General features: G+C 45.6%; 1 protein-coding gene across 1 annotated transcript in view; it reads right to left on the bottom strand.

The window, feature by feature from the left end:
• T265_02382 (hypothetical protein) overlaps nt 1-16,005 on the bottom strand; it is a gene marked incomplete at both ends in the record, with an annotated part of 37,614 nt that overhangs the window by 4,303 nt on the left and 17,306 nt on the right. The window contains 7 exons of the mRNA XM_009166615.1: nt 2,586-2,919; nt 4,529-4,852; nt 6,895-7,017; nt 9,447-9,484; nt 12,181-12,454; nt 13,060-13,201; nt 15,958-16,005. The exon at nt 15,958-16,005 is cut by the window's right edge and continues 221 nt beyond it. Of these exons, the coding sequence (XP_009164879.1) occupies nt 2,586-2,919; nt 4,529-4,852; nt 6,895-7,017; nt 9,447-9,484; nt 12,181-12,454; nt 13,060-13,201; nt 15,958-16,005 (1,283 nt within the window). The remainder of the gene's footprint in view (nt 1-2,585; nt 2,920-4,528; nt 4,853-6,894; nt 7,018-9,446; nt 9,485-12,180; nt 12,455-13,059; nt 13,202-15,957) is intronic.

The following is a 16,005-nucleotide window of genomic DNA, read 5'->3' as shown; positions in this document are numbered from 1 at the left end:
AGCATGCTAGAAAAAAGGAACCACACGTGCATACCTCATTTGTTCCTCTTCGAATGGATAAACACGAGAAACAAGTCGACCTTATTACATACGCCCACAGCTAATAACGAGGCGATCGCCTTTGAAATCATCTCCCTAAGGAGAGTAGTTCGAGGTAGAAAATGCCGCGTTTGAATTCGGGTCCTCACCACTTTCGAATCCCAGAGTAGTGTCGATTCGAAAGTGGGGTCATACTACTTGATGGTTCGTCCAAAAGAACCCCATTACGGAGTCATTATCACAGACCTGACGTTATCGGTCATACTTCCTGAACAAGAAAGCAGCTCAGGATATCATATGATCAACCTGTCAAGCGCATTGATGGGTGCGCCAAGGCAGGATGTTCCAAAGGATCCTTGAAGCACCTGGTCTAAACGAACATACAGTTAGAGACAGCATACGAGTCTGACCCAAGAGTTCTGACCACGAGAACACAATATATCAGTCGTGGTGGTTTCTCTTCGCACACTAGGTCACAACTAACGAGGTAAGCTCCGGTTGTCTTCCTGGCTAGTGCCCCTTTCGCGGATGGGCATATTGCCGCTCGCCGCATACAGAACTTTACAGCCGTCTGCAGATTGCCACTTAACTTACCATCCATTGAATGTTGACTGTCTCATGACAGCGAACGGAAACTCAGATGGACACTATAGGGATGGCATTTTGAGTGTCCCGAATTGTGCATACATCAAGAACAACCCCATCTCATTGTAGTCAGACTAGCAACAACCTCCTGATCCATCCACATTCGCTGTTACTTTTAACATGACAGTCCGATAACCCGGATAGTCAGAGCTTTCATAATCGGGATCGATATCACTTCTCAGTGCGCTAAATCGATGACCCTATCTCTCCAGACACGTATGTATGGTTGACACGATCGATTTCCGTGTAAAGAGCTGTGTGAATTACTGTTGACAAGTGAAGTAGCACTACACGTACGACATATTCGTTTGCGACCACGCCACACGGTGCACATTTTCAAACCTTTTTGTATCCAACAGCATTTCGATACTCTTTTGACTGCAGAAAGTTTGAGTGAATCCGTTTTTCGGAGGCGCTGCCTGCAGAGATCTGCAGAATGTTGGGTCGGGGGTCCACAAACCCGCCAATGGTAGTGATTTAAAAGCCATCGATCTTAGTTTCTCTGGCGCTGTACAATATGTCTATGGAAGTGAGGCGGGCACATATCATTTGAACACAGGACGCGATATCCGGCAAAGACACCATGATTTTTGGATCACTTACAAACAAAAGACTAAGAGGAAGTGATAAACCGTTGTATGCTAAGCACTCTGAGTTATCAACTGTATACTCTTAAAATGAAGAGTGTGCTCTTTCTACAGCAAAGGCAGTACATCGAACAGTGTTAAACAGCCACTTGGTGCGTGATTTTGAAATCCAGCGTAACTGTAACACAATACGCTGGCCCAAAATAAGGAATAATGTTCAAGGAACGTCAGTTGTGGGCACACAGAACATTTATTGCGTTTTACGGTGTACGTGATTCTTGGTAAGATCTCGACAGTAAGCTCTTACTGTCCGTTCCGATCATATTTGTGTTTGATAGAGTAATGTACAGGTATTGTGGATAACACAGTCATAAGCTCACCTAGGACAGTACCCGGGACATATGTCTTTGTCTCAAGGGAGAATTTCTCCCTCTTTTTCAACAGGAAAACTACCAGACTGTTAGTCCTCGTTGTATATATAGATCAGAAGAGAACCTTCATTCGTTGTGGAGGCATGGTCCAAGACCCCATGAACTTGATTGGCCAGCGCCAGTGTCTTTGAATCGAAGTTGACGCTGTAAACAGCTTGGTCAATTAACAACGTGAACAGGCCAAATGTCAAGGCCGAAGATGCTTCCCAAGAATTTGCGGTAAGCGGCCAATCTATATTTGTGAGACCGACAACCTAAAACATCGAGTCTTTTGTTGCTATTACTCTCTGATTTGCTGGTTCTCCCAAGTACCTTTCCATACTTCGTTCCCCAGAGTCTCTGTAGCTCGTTTCCTGTTACTAAGTACGGTTATTGACGTGCTTACAAGCTAACCTACTCCCACGACGAATGTGGCGATTGATTGTGGGGAGAGTGAGTATGATACAACAGCCAGCCGTTCAGATGCAAGAACCTTTCGGTGAATAATTGCCATGCTACCCGAGGAACTATGAGGGCTGAGATATTGTCATGTCGCTTAAGCTTAGAGAGGAGCAGTCGGAGTTGGGTTTGAACTACGGATCTTCCCGTCAGTAAGTTCGAGCCTTAATAGCTGACCTAATAATGACGTAGACGTCGGTTGGAGCCATTTGCCATATCAAAAAGATCGCGAACTTGGATAACTTTGAGCAATCATTATCGCAAATATCTGGACAAAGAGAACCATGTATTTTCTAATGAAAGTGAAATCTATTTGGTAGCAGGGGGCAGTGAATAGAAAAATAAAAGATACGAAACTACATAACAACAACAAAAAGAAGGGACGAAATAAGGTCGAACAGAAATTAGACAACGCATGCTTTTCTATTCCTGAGAAGGATCGTACCGTAGCTCACAACGCCAAGCCCTATGAGGAAAAAGACAAAGAGGAGATACGACCAAAGGACGATAACCTGGGGCCAAAAAGTGTGAAACTCCAGCAACACTGAGGCAGCGAAATACTTCTGAGAGATCAGCCGATACGGCGTGGTAAGTAAACGACCAGTACCGAGTTCTATGACCTGTAGGTATAAACGGCTTCTGAAAGGGCCCTCCGGTAGTGGTCGGAAGATGGACAGAGACCCCAGACAGTCCGAATGGTTGGACAAGGCTGATCGGATGGAAGGTGTGGGCTTCGGGTGCGACCATTCGGAAACCGAGGCACCCGAGGAGTCTAGCAACTGAAACGACCAGGAAAAAAACACATAATCAGCATACCGTATTCAAAAAGGGGTCGATGAACAAAGGGTGCGGAGTGAATTCAGGAGTTAAATATTATATATATATATANTAGTGATTTAAAAGCCATCGATCTTAGTTTCTCTGGCGCTGTACAATATGTCTATGGAAGTGAGGCGGGCACATATCATTTGAACACAGGACGCGATATCCGGCAAAGACACCATGATTTTTGGATCACTTACAAACAAAAGACTAAGAGGAAGTGATAAACCGTTGTATGCTAAGCACTCTGAGTTATCAACTGTATACTCTTAAAATGAAGAGTGTGCTCTTTCTACAGCAAAGGCAGTACATCGAACAGTGTTAAACAGCCACTTGGTGCGTGATTTTGAAATCCAGCGTAACTGTAACACAATACGCTGGCCCAAAATAAGGAATAATGTTCAAGGAACGTCAGTTGTGGGCACACAGAACATTTATTGCGTTTTACGGTGTACGTGATTCTTAGTAAGATCTCGACAGTAAGCTCTTACTGTCCGTTCCGATCATATTTGTGTTTGATAGAGTAATGTACAGGTATTGTGGATAACACAGTCATAAGCTCACCTAGGACAGTACCCGGGACATATGTCTTTGTCTCAAGGGAGAATTTCTCCCTCTTTTTCAACAGGAAAACTACCAGACTGTTAGTCCTCGTTGTATATATAGATCAGAAGAGAACCTTCATTCGTTGTGGAGGCATGGTCCAAGACCCCATGAACTTGATTGGCCAGCGCCAGTGTCTTTGAATCGAAGTTGACGCTGTAAACAGCTTGGTCAATTAACAACGTGAACAGGCCAAATGTCAAGGCCGAAGATGCTTCCCAGGAATTTGCGGTAAGCGGCCAATCTATATTTGTGAGACCGACAACCTAAAACATCGAGTCTTTTGTTGCTATTACTCTCTGATTTGCTGGTTCTCCCAAGTACCTTTCCATACTTCGTTCCCCAGAGTCTCTGTAGCTCGTTTCCTGTTACTAAGGTTAGTTATTGACGTGCTTACAAGCTAACCTACTCCCACGACGAATGTGGCGATTGATTGTGGGGAGAGTGAGTATGATACAACAGCCAGCCAACCAGCCGTCAGATGCAAGGGGAGAGTGAGTATGATACAACAGCCAGCCAACCAGCCGTTCAGATGCAAGAACCTTTCGGTGAATAATTGCCATGCTACCCGAGGAACTATGAGGGCTGAGATATTGTCATGTCGCTTAAGCTTAGAGAGGAGCAGTCGGAGTTGGGTTTGAACTACGGATCTTCCCGTCAGTAAGTTCGAGCCTTAATAGCTGACCTAATAATGACGTAGACGTCGGTTGGAGCCATTTGCCATATCAAAAAGATCGCGAACTTGGATAACTTTGAGCAATCATTATCGCAAATATCTGGACAAAGAGAACCATGTATTTTCTAATGAAAGTGAAATCTATTTGGTAGCAGGGGGCAGTGAATAGAAAAATAAAAGATACGAAACTACATAACAACAACAAAAAGAAGGGACGAAATAAGGTCGAACAGAAATTAGACAACGCATGCTTTTCTATTCCTGAGAAGGATCGTACCGTAGCTCACAACGCCAAGCCCTATGAGGAAAAAGACAAAGAGGAGATACGACCAAAGGACGATAACCTGGGGCCAAAAAGTGTGAAACTCCAGCAACACTGAGGCAGCGAAATACTTCTGAGAGATCAGCCGATACGGCGTGGTAAGTAAACGACCAGTACCGAGTTCTATGACCTGTAGGTATAAACGGCTTCTGAAAGGGCCCTCCGGTAGTGGTCGGAAGATGGACAGAGACCCCAGACAGTCCGAATGGTTGGACAAGGCTGATCGGATGGAAGGTGTGGGCTTCGGGTGCGACCATTCGGAAACCGAGGCACCCGAGGAGTCTAGCAACTGAAACGACCAGGAAAAAAACACATATATAAGCGTTCAGCTGTAGCGCCCTTCCGGTGCCTAGCTGCCATGCCACCCGAAGGAAGCACGAGGGCTGGGATACTGTCAGGTTGCCCTCCCAGGTAAGTAGGGAGGCTGAGGTCGGGTTTGAACCGCAGACCCTTCGGTGAGTAAATTCGCGCTCCAATCACTTGAGCCATCTCGCCCAGTTAAACATATTCCAGTCACCATGCATGGATATTTGGTACGAATGCAGACGCACCCAGCACTGATAAGTTCATCGTCATAGAGAGCGCAATATCACTGCTCAACACTGATGCTTCGCTGCCGTAAAACCATGGTTTATTTAAACTCCTTATTGTGAAGAAAAGAATAAAAGTGGACGGGGAAGGGACTTGGTGCTAATCTGCCAAGGGTATTCCGAGATGCCTACACCTCCAAACACCCATTCTGGCAATCTAGGTAAAAACTGACAACAGGAACGGCACTGGCACCGATTGGCAGTGTATCCAACTTGGCACAATGGGAATCACGCGGTCCCAGTGATGGAAAATGACTCGTACTCTCTTTCATACCCGCCTACCAGGTCCACTTCCACCACTCTGAATCGACTTGAGCCTTGAAAAGTCATGCGTTGACTTCATATGTCACACCACAATCAGAACTAATACAACTTCCAAGACATGTAAAGCGCTCCGCAACTTCCGGCACCTCTCCCCTGGATTGTAAGTGGCATGTTTAGTGATTGCATGCTCAGGACGGGATGACCTTGGTCAGTTCGTCTAAAAATAGCTTCTGGACAGTCCGAAAGTTTGAACATACGAAGAAACGACTACGTCCACAAACGTACAAGTGCAACTAGTTCCGAAGCAACAACTTATCGCTTTTTGTTATAGATGGGTGAAATTACCTTCTAAATCCTATCGGGGTGTAGTTGACACTTGTCCGCAGGCAAACCACCATCGATCTAACAACGGAGTCTACATTTGATAAAGCACTAGAACAATTGATACAAATGGTGGAGAGACACGTTCTGTGCCATCAAACCCAAGGATTCCGAGGGTAGCTCAAGTTCGACAGCACTACTGCCTTTCCAACCTCTCTTCTCCAGACTTGTTTCGGTTCAATAATGTAACAAGGTTGGTTAAAGCACGTGCCAAATGCAGGTGGCTGTTCGTCTTTCGTTGCTCACCTGATTGGCACAGACCTCAAAGAGCTGAGTCATGAAAATAGAAAGAATCCCTCATGTTTCTATCTCAAATGAGGCGTGCAAACACATGTCAGATGCAGCTAACCGAATGGCTCGTCAAGAGACTCCGAGTGACCAAATGGCGAATGGCCCATGTGTTCAGTTTCCCACTGAGCCATCCATGACGAGCTCAAAATGCTCATACAATACGTTTACTTTTCCCTTGCATGTTAGACTCGTGCAGCTGTCATAAATAAAAGTGAAAAGACTCCTAATAATCTACCAGTAGATCAAAGAAGGAATAATTTCACAAGATGAGTGAAAGTTCCATTTGAAAAGTCGTCACTCGATGAGGCAGTCAATACGTGAACACCATGTGCGGTTTCCCTGAATGAAGGATGGATGGCGCTATTTCCCACTGATGATCAACGCACGTGGCCGAACGGTCGCCTGAAGGTCGCTGATTCGAAACCCCATACTGTATTGTCATGTAGAACGAACTCGATGTAGGATTGGTTTACAAAGCCTGTTATGAAATAGGCAAGCGATTCCAAAAATATGTAGTCCCTAAGAACTGGTAATGTCAACATCAGCTCAACGGCGATGATTCTGCAAACTGAACGCCACTCAGCCATGAAGGACCGTACACCACCAACTGATGGCAAGTCAACGTTCAATTGACTCGGAACATGGTAATTGTGACACGAAATTGCGACATCGACCTACACCTGCTAACACAGGAAGCTGAACGTTAGAATCAAGAACACTTCAAAATAAGAGACAGTCACTGGAATCTAAAACAATTTTGGAGGAGAAGTTATGCATACATTGGCACGCAAAATCACAAACTTACCTGGACCAAGTAGTCAGTGTGGAGAGGACAGTCGTGAATGACATAGTGAATAACCTGCTGATCCGAATGAAGGTGAACGACGTTCGTAGGCTGACCGTCATTGTTAACGAAATTAACATCAAACTGCAAGTAAAACCATTGGGGACGAGGTAATGCGGACAACCTTCCGAGTGGGTTCGAACCCAATGAGAAGTAGGGAAAAATCAATCAGTTATCCAGGGAAAATATCACACACTAGTGCCCAGACAACTAAAATTCAAGCTCAAAAACCCATCCACGTATAAAACGCGTCCTCCTTAGCAGTTATATGTGGTCACTATCAAATACACATCTGCAACGTTGCCGGTTCCGCTTCTGGTTTGTGGCTTTCAGTTCACTATCAACAGTATCAAGGACAAACTGTGCTACTAAGAACCGTCGTAAAGCCAGTGTCATGAGTTGAAGCAAAGTATACCTATACGAAAATTTAAGGCATACACCACTCAGCTCAAGAAAGCATCTCCGAAGATATAATCTTTGTGGGAAGGGTTGAATCTTGCCCTCTCGTAGGAACACTTTCCTCAGAGTCGAAGACGTAACATTATCTGTTCCCAAGAATGATTAGAACCCACTTAGATGAGATAGCACAATAGGACTACTCCATCCCACTGACCCGGATCTATTTTCTAGCCATCGCAAATACAGTCGATACATTAATTTGCCCTATTGATGGACCATTATTTACAGCTCTAGACTAAGTCGATAGATTGCTCCGAGAGAAAAGCGCACGACTTCATTCGTTGCACCACGCTGAAATGCAGAAAAAGAAGGATAGGTGACAGGCGATAAGGCCTCTGTGGCCCTGTTTTATGGTTCACATTCAAGTTTATCCAGCTGGGAAAAAAAACACCAGATTCGATTGGCACTAGTACGTGTAACCAGGGCTATGCTGAGCAGCTGGAACATTCGCCTCAGACAAAGTGGAGCAATCTACTTCACTGTCACAGAAGCTGTTTGAAGCACCCGAGGGTGTCAGATGAAGTCTTTTCGCTTGAGCCACACGGTCTGTAGCTAACCTTCAAGGGAACTTCTCGAAAGGTGAATCAGCACCGTTGATTAGAACAAACTGACTAGGGTGTCAGATGAAGTCTTTTCGCTTGAGTCACACGGTCTGTATCTAACCTTCAGGGGAATTTCTCGAAAGGTAAATCAGCACCGTTGATTAGAACAAACAGACCGGCCACAGTTGAACTCATGCCCTCATGCCATAGATTCGGCTGTCAATATCTTGAATTACAAAAGCTAAACGGAAATCAATTGTCAGGTCAACCAATGGTTCCTACTGAGGAGTAGCATGACCGAAATTACTACAGATTTTCCGCTTCCTTTTCAGCACACTGGTCTTTTTCCAATCCACCCAGATTCCGACAGTGGTAGTAGCACCTCATTAGGGGCATCGGCTTGAATGGCATTCGGTCGTTCGTCAACGCATCACAGCCCATCTCATCGAAAGCTGTACAAAAGTCGACAAATCAAGTTGCAGTAGGTTTTTCCAACCTAGGACGATATTCCAACGTTCAACGTCCCAATGCTCAACAGAGTCCCTGCTGAGACTGAACCCTGGTTTGGAACGGGTGCACGAACATCATGCAATTGAAAGACGAGGGATAGCGAACATTTTGCAAGAGTACGTGGCAAAATGATGAATCCATACATGAAGCCCTTTCATATATGGTAAAATGTTTGATGCCGACGCTCTAGCTTCATCCGTTGTAGACGATCAGTTTGGCAATACAGTTGTTGCGGTCTTCCAAGACAATATTGGTTATCATTGGACAATCCGGATGGTCAAAACAAATCGCAGCAAACACTGATCGCACAAGTCGGTTTTTGAACGCGTGTTCCAGTCTGGGGTGCTCCTTCTAGGAAGGATTCAGTTTTTGAGGAGTGCTGAAATGGACTCATTCTAAGGGGAAATCAGTGTCTTTGCTTGCATAGTAAGGCGTCATCATGCATTGACAGTACTCTTTCTAGCTAGTGGCCTCTACTACGACACGAGCTATGCAGGCAACCGCTCAAATACGTTAGGTCGGTGTCAGCCCTTCCAAATTGTGACTACCTCTCAAATCAGACCCTGGTTGCCTGGCATTTCGGAACCGACGCACACTCGTTCACTTTTCCTCACACAGGGCCCCATTAACGTTCAGATTTATTCGATCAGCCAGACTGTCTCCAAGGTGTATGAGTAAGCTTCAGGCCGGTTAGGTCAACCACGGTTCAATTCATGCAAGCAAGACATGGCTCAGTATGATCATTTAACGGCGTAAATCAAGCCCCCAAAGAGGATCTTCTCGAGGAGAGAAAAGGCTCCGGAAAGACCAGAACAGCATGCCTCCTCAGGTACAATTTAGTGGCCCCCTGACCTCTTATGGGGAAAAAATAAAAGTTGAAAATTGGAAAGCGTGTATGCCTGTGGTGTCCTCTTTTCCAGCACAACTGTATATGCCAGTAGTCATCATGGTACCCCTAAAGCTCTCCTGAAGGTCAATGAAAAATGGAATAAGGGAACTCACCAAATCATATTTGAACATGTGGTGCGGAACAAACGTACCTGAAATGAAAAAGAACGGCAAGATAATGGAGTACATGAATGTAACAAACCTGCAGAGGTTTTACAACGGGAAATGGCTGTTAAAGTAGACTGGTAAATCCCGGAAACCATAAGATATGCTTTATGCGATCAACAAGCCACAAAGCACCTTGAATTGACGTCCCAAAACGCGATTTTGAGGAGCAAACCGTAAAAAACCCAACACAAATCCATAAAACTCGCGTCCAACATCCATCCACCATCATCAGAGAAAGCAACATCAGTGTTGGCACTGATGCTTCACTGCCGTAAAACCATCGGGTTTATCTAATTATACATAAAACCTTAGTGTGAATGGAAGAGAAAAGAGTGGATGACGGAGACCTGGTTCTCGCCTACCGCAAGCACGAGAGTGCTCAGTGGTTAAGGCGCCAAATTACTGGTCAGAAGGTCCGTGGCGATTGTTGTTCTCAGTGGTGGTTCTTACAGTCCGGAGAGCTCAATCAGCCAAGCTGGAAAAAGGTTAAAGCACGTCTATCAGCCGCCACTTTTTGAGATGACTCCAGCCAAGCGCAGGAGGGGCCACGGAGACTCCATCTTGGAAGGCGGATCGCACCAACGACACCCGAACTCTGCGTGACCTACCCCAAACCTTTCTGACATCCCGTGGTCTACACCGTTCTGAAGGAGGCACAACAACATTCGTTCGCCTCGGTAGACAGTATTTCTGAACATGACTGAACCATCGTAGTCGACAGTGCCTGATGTTTTCCACGACTGAAATATGCGCTGCACATCCCGTGGTCTACACCGTTCTGAAGGAGGCACAGAGAACAACATTCGCCTCGGTAGACAGTATTTCTGAACATGACTGAACCATCGTAGTCGACAGTGCCTGATGTTTTCCACGACTGAAATATGCGCTGCATAAACAGATACCACATTTCCGATCAATTTGTTACGAATCCGCTGACGTCATCAGACACTCGTAACACTTATGAGGTATCGGTGGTCAAAAACCTGAAGGCGCCTCAGATCAAGTCCGCAGTGGTCACGTTTCGCAACCATACATTAATGCAGTCCTTATGTTTGACTGGTACACGCGACCTTTGAGACCCAATGATATGACTTTTTGACGCCACAAGTGAAGCAACGTGGCAAACGTGATCCTGGCCTTTGAGACTTGTATACTGACTTCATCAAAGCTAATACAACTACCGACGTATGTAAAATTCCCCACAACCTCCAATGACCCTCCTTGTATTGTAAGGGGTATGTTTAGATACTGTATGTTGTGGAGCATGACTTGACACTTTAAAGGTGCTAGACGCACGCCGAGATAGGGTATGATGGTGGTCAGTTTATTCAACACTGCTTGTGCTCTGCATTCATTTTTAAAGATGAAGACGATGACGCCTGTGTACTCCAGATCGACAAGGTTCTCATCAGCAACAATTCAAGCACCGGGGTTTTTGGGGACCTTCCAGCGCTAGCCTCACTATTTCATCAACAAAGAAGGTGAACAAGAATGGAGGGAGAGGACATTCCGACATTTTTTGTAAGAAAGCTTTTGAAAAGGTCATCACACACTCTTACACGCCCAGATGTGAATATAGGTATCGGATTATGTCCACAAGCTTCTGGGGTACACCCTGTTGAGCAAATGTAGCTAACAGTACTGACTGGTGGACAGAATCCAACGCAACCTTGAAGTCAAGGAATACCAAGATTGTCGCGTTGCTCTAACACCTGACGGAGTGTGAAGATATGGTCAAAACAGCCTCCACCCGGTTGATGCCCACGGGTCATTGATTCGCGTGCCGTCGTAAGGCGATGAGGACTCAATGAAACCAGATGCCTTGTTACAACGAAAATCAAACGGATACCCCTTTGATTCCTGTATTTACTGCGAGTACCGTTTTTGAAAATCGGTAACATTATCGACTCACTTAGTTGTCCGGGACGGTCTCTCTCTCCCAGATGGACACAGACTGTATGTGCACTGGTTAAGGAATTCACCACTATCTCTGAACGGAGCAGGTCGTCAGGACCAGAAACAAGATGGGTCCATATTTACAGTCCACCTTTTTGTTGAAGGCCGGGAGTCCTGAATGGAAGTTGCTGGTGGTTAGCTGAATTGTTGTTCGAAGTACAGTGTCCAACGGTCCAAACATTATCGTTTGCTGGATATCAAAGAGCCATTCTGGCACCTGATAATTCCGCAGACAAGAGGCTTCCAACGACCAGTCGAGCGAATCCACTGGAATAGCCTGCGGGCATTTTCGCATTCCCCACTCACTTACTCTGAAGATCCTACGTTAAGCTAATCATTCCTAATTCACTGAATCAGAAATAAGCAGTCCCGGGAATGTGGACAGGTGAACATATCAAAGCTGGTGAGAATCACAATAAACTATTGTGCTTGTACGATCGGAAATCGTTCACCTATAGCAACCAATGGGTGCTACAGGTGAAATGCCACACGAAGGAGACACGAGGGCTGGGATACTGCCAGGTCGCCCATGCCTAGACAGGGGAATTCGAAAAGCAGAGGTCGGGTTCGAACCACGGACCTTCCGGTTAGTAAATTCGCGCTCAAACCACTTGGTCCACCTCGCTCCATGTGCTTATAAAACCTATGGTCGAACGAATTCTAAGTTCAACGAATCCCAAACAGACAACTATCAATCAAAGAGATAAAGTAACTAAAATCTCACTGTGAATGGATGAGTTCGAACTGGAGGTCTTTGGAGTCGTCGTGAGAATGGCGATCCCTCCGTTATGTGCGACGATCAGACTGAGGGGTTCGAGTTGCGTGAAGCGCCGTCCTACGGTTGGTTGTAATTGGTGCTGCGTAACCGGTATTGGCGTCAGCCAATGAGTAATTTCATTGAATGCACTTTGAATACCACATGTTTGGTTGCCATGTAGAATAATTGGAGGGTCATTCAACCTCAAATGATAGAAGCAACCCGCTACATCAGAAAAGAGCTGGAAGCAAAGAAGAAAACGAAATTCAGCAAGTGTGCTACGGGACATTCATTCAAAATCCTTAGAGTCCACTGCCGGTTTCACCCTGTTTGTAGCTCACCAGGTAGGCATGGTGTCAGGAACCTGAGAAAATCAAACCCTGGCTTGAACGACACTTTGATTGGCAGTTCATTTCTGTGTGACTTTATGGAGTCCCTTATTGGCAGTTTATACTGTGTCACAGCGCAGAGGCCGCCTTGGAATCCCCTTGCGAAGATATACAATATATTTGCGCTAGCTTTTTTCTAAATAAGTAGTATAAAACGACTGCGTTAGTTCCAGGAAGTTTAACGCGCGTACGAACTAAAAAGTGAGCTTCAAACCAAATTGCTTATTAAGCCAGGGATCGATTTTCATCTATTTCGGAGCCTCAAACCGTGAATTTCGAGTGGTTATCGCATACTACTTATACTGGGGAAAAAAGGAAACCGTATGCTGAAAATTATGCGAAAAGATATCATTAGACTGCTGACTGCGACAGACACCATCAAGTCTTGAGTTTCAGCAACTTCAATCAGTATATGAGCTCAAAAGTGTTATGGTAAAAAAGAGAAAAACAAATTTACCAGCCATGTCATTGAATTGGCCGACTTATAAAGGATACCAGACCCAGAAGCAAATATTGGTGCGATGTCTGGAGACCCATCGATGCGAACGGGAAAGTGTGGGACTGTCCGGCCTGAGTGAATGTTCACCGCATGGATATAACTAGAAAGCAGACAGACAGACAGATTACGAGTGAAAAAAAGAGCAAAAGAGATACCGAATGTGACACGACAAATGCCGTGTGTTGTTGGACCCCAGTAAGTAATGAAGTAAGAATAAGGGTTCAGCTTCACGTGTGAAAAAGATGTCGTCCAGCTGCAGCACCCTATCGGCGCCTGGCTGCCATGCCAAAGGAAGGAGTGACGAGGGCTGGAATACTGTCAGGTTGCTCAATCCCAGACAGCAGCAGTCGAGGTTGGATTCGAACCACGGACCTTCTACTCCGTAAGCTGGCGCCTTAAACGCTGCCAAGCCACCCGGAAAGAAACATGAGGGATGAGATAATGCTAGGTTGCCTAAATCTATACAGGCGCAGTTAAGATGCCTCAGTTGGGTTCGTGATAGCCAACTGACGAAGACTTATGCGACACAACGATCGTGTCTCCCTCCTAGAGGACAAATACCTAACTCTACATGATCCCGGCTTGTGACCTTTATTGATTTGCCTCGAAAGGACAAAGGTCACTCCAGCATTGATCAGATTAAGACGGCAGAGGATGCCACGCTCAAAGGTCACGTGGGCATCGGCGAATGCGGACACAAGATAACGGAGCAACCAATGGAACCGCCCGACCGAACAACTAATCGCGATCAAGTTTCATTCCCTGCTAGCAGCACGTATTTGAACACACGCGTAAGACTACCCAATACCCAACCCACTAACCCACCGCTAGGCTCCCCAATAACGCACTGATGAAGTCACTTCGATTGGTGATGAAACGATTGCAATCAAATTGCCCAGCTCAGCAAACAAGCCAACGACCATCTACGCTACTTGAGCTACCGACAATTTTGTCTATAGGTGGATACTTAGCTCCACATGATCCGTTAAGGGAGGCCTTCCTATTTATAGGGGCTTCTACAAGTACTGTCTCCCTGAAATTAGAAGTGACAACGGATAGCACGTAAAAATCGTCAAGAGACAGATAGACCGCCCATGTGACTGCGTCAGATCGTTTTGTCAGAAAACAGTCAGGTCGTCCCAATGGATGACTGATAGTTTTCCAAAATCACGCTGGTGAGCAATTAGGTAACATTGGTACTAAGACCGTGGAGTGGTTTTATCCACATTGTTTGTTGTGCCAAGGTGTTTACTGCTGAGAACTGAACACAGTGGTGAGTAGTCCAGCCATTTTAGTTACGATATCAATCAACCGCACTCTTTCAAATAAGTTGGCGTCTTACAAAATCTTGATCCTTTTGCAGGAATGGTTCTCTTTCCATCACTATCTATGTTGGAGAACACAGCTGTTCCACCACCACACGGTATTTACTTCTTAAAAAGTTGCTTCATGGAGTCTTTTTAACGGGATATTTATAGTACATGTCCACCAGTAGTTGCTTGAAGTTCTCTAAACCTGATCACGGAGAAGGTTCACGCTTATCCATCAGTGTTTCAATGGCCATCGTGTTACGCCATCCTTAAGGTCAATAAAATCTAGACCCAGCTGATTGTTTCCGGAAGGGATTCCAATAGCTGGGCAGTTCACGCGTATCACCTGTACGATATTCGCACCGTCTCTCAACTACTGGTCTTTGTCGAATCGAAAGGGGACTGAACTAAAATAAACAAGCTACGCATCATAGACGAGCTGGTCCAAGTGGTTAGAGCCCGAATTTCCTGACCGGAAGTTCCGTGGTTCGAACCCGACCTCTGCCGCTCGACTCCCCTGTCTAGGTTTGGGCAACCTGGCAGTATCCCAGCCCTCGTGCAGCCTTCGGGTAGAATGGCAGCTAGGCACCGGAAGGGTGCTACAGCCGAACTATACTCATAGGCTAGTACCACATGCATAAATCGGAAAAAACAAAACATGTCTGTATATTTTACTTGGCCAACGTAGAAGATGGACGATTAAAAATATGTTAGCACCATTTACTATCTGCGAGCACCTTATAGAGACGAGGATTCAAAGCGGAACCAAGGATGGAGACGAAAAGAAGATCTTCCGAGTGATGAGACCAAATGGACTTTCATAACAGAGGAGGAACCGTGACTTCATGCAATTGGTAACGAAGAGCCTAAATAAACCAGGTCACAAAGTCGACCACAGTCAGACAACTTGTGGTTCCACGACTCTCGACCGGTGGCCACCAGTCAAACGCGTCCAAATGAGGTATAAAAAGCCTTCCCTTGGGAGGTAAACAAGACTCTCCATTGGTCACGACTAAATGCGACACCATTTGAGTAGAGCTGATGCATTAAAGACTAATATGTATTTGAAATGAGAATCTCTAGTGCGCATAACATGAGCAGGAAGATGAGTCCCGCAGAGGGTAGCGGACAAGAACAATCGACATCCTGAAGTCCATAAGCCGGGCTATTCGTCACACGTGTGTACTGGAGCCTCACGTGTGATTCGCCACACCCGTACTCAACAGACTGCTGTCAGCGCCGTCAATGACCCCCTTGTGTGACCTGTACAAGACAACATACGTTGATAATCAGAAATGCTTAAAAACATTTCTAGAATGCAGAGGAATCGGTAGGTCTTGGAATCCAAAGCCACATACCCACAGGATTAGCGAAAAGTAGGCACGGGAATGATAATTTCTCTTGATAGAGCTGTACTACTGGAGTTTAGATATAACAATGGCAGTGGGTAATTCTAAAGCCCCGCAAACACTGAGGGATAGGTGACGAATCATGTCGGACGAAGGAGGACGGAAATCGACTGCATACTATTTACAAATAGACTTACCCGTTGGAATCCGGGTAGACAGCCCAAAAAGAACATGCGTTTTTCACC

This window comes from Opisthorchis viverrini, assembly GCF_000715545.1.
Source record: "Opisthorchis viverrini unplaced genomic scaffold opera_v5_29, whole genome shotgun sequence".
NCBI lineage: Eukaryota > Metazoa > Platyhelminthes > Trematoda > Opisthorchiida > Opisthorchiidae > Opisthorchis > Opisthorchis viverrini.
This window is presented reverse-complemented; position numbering and strand designations above follow the sequence as displayed.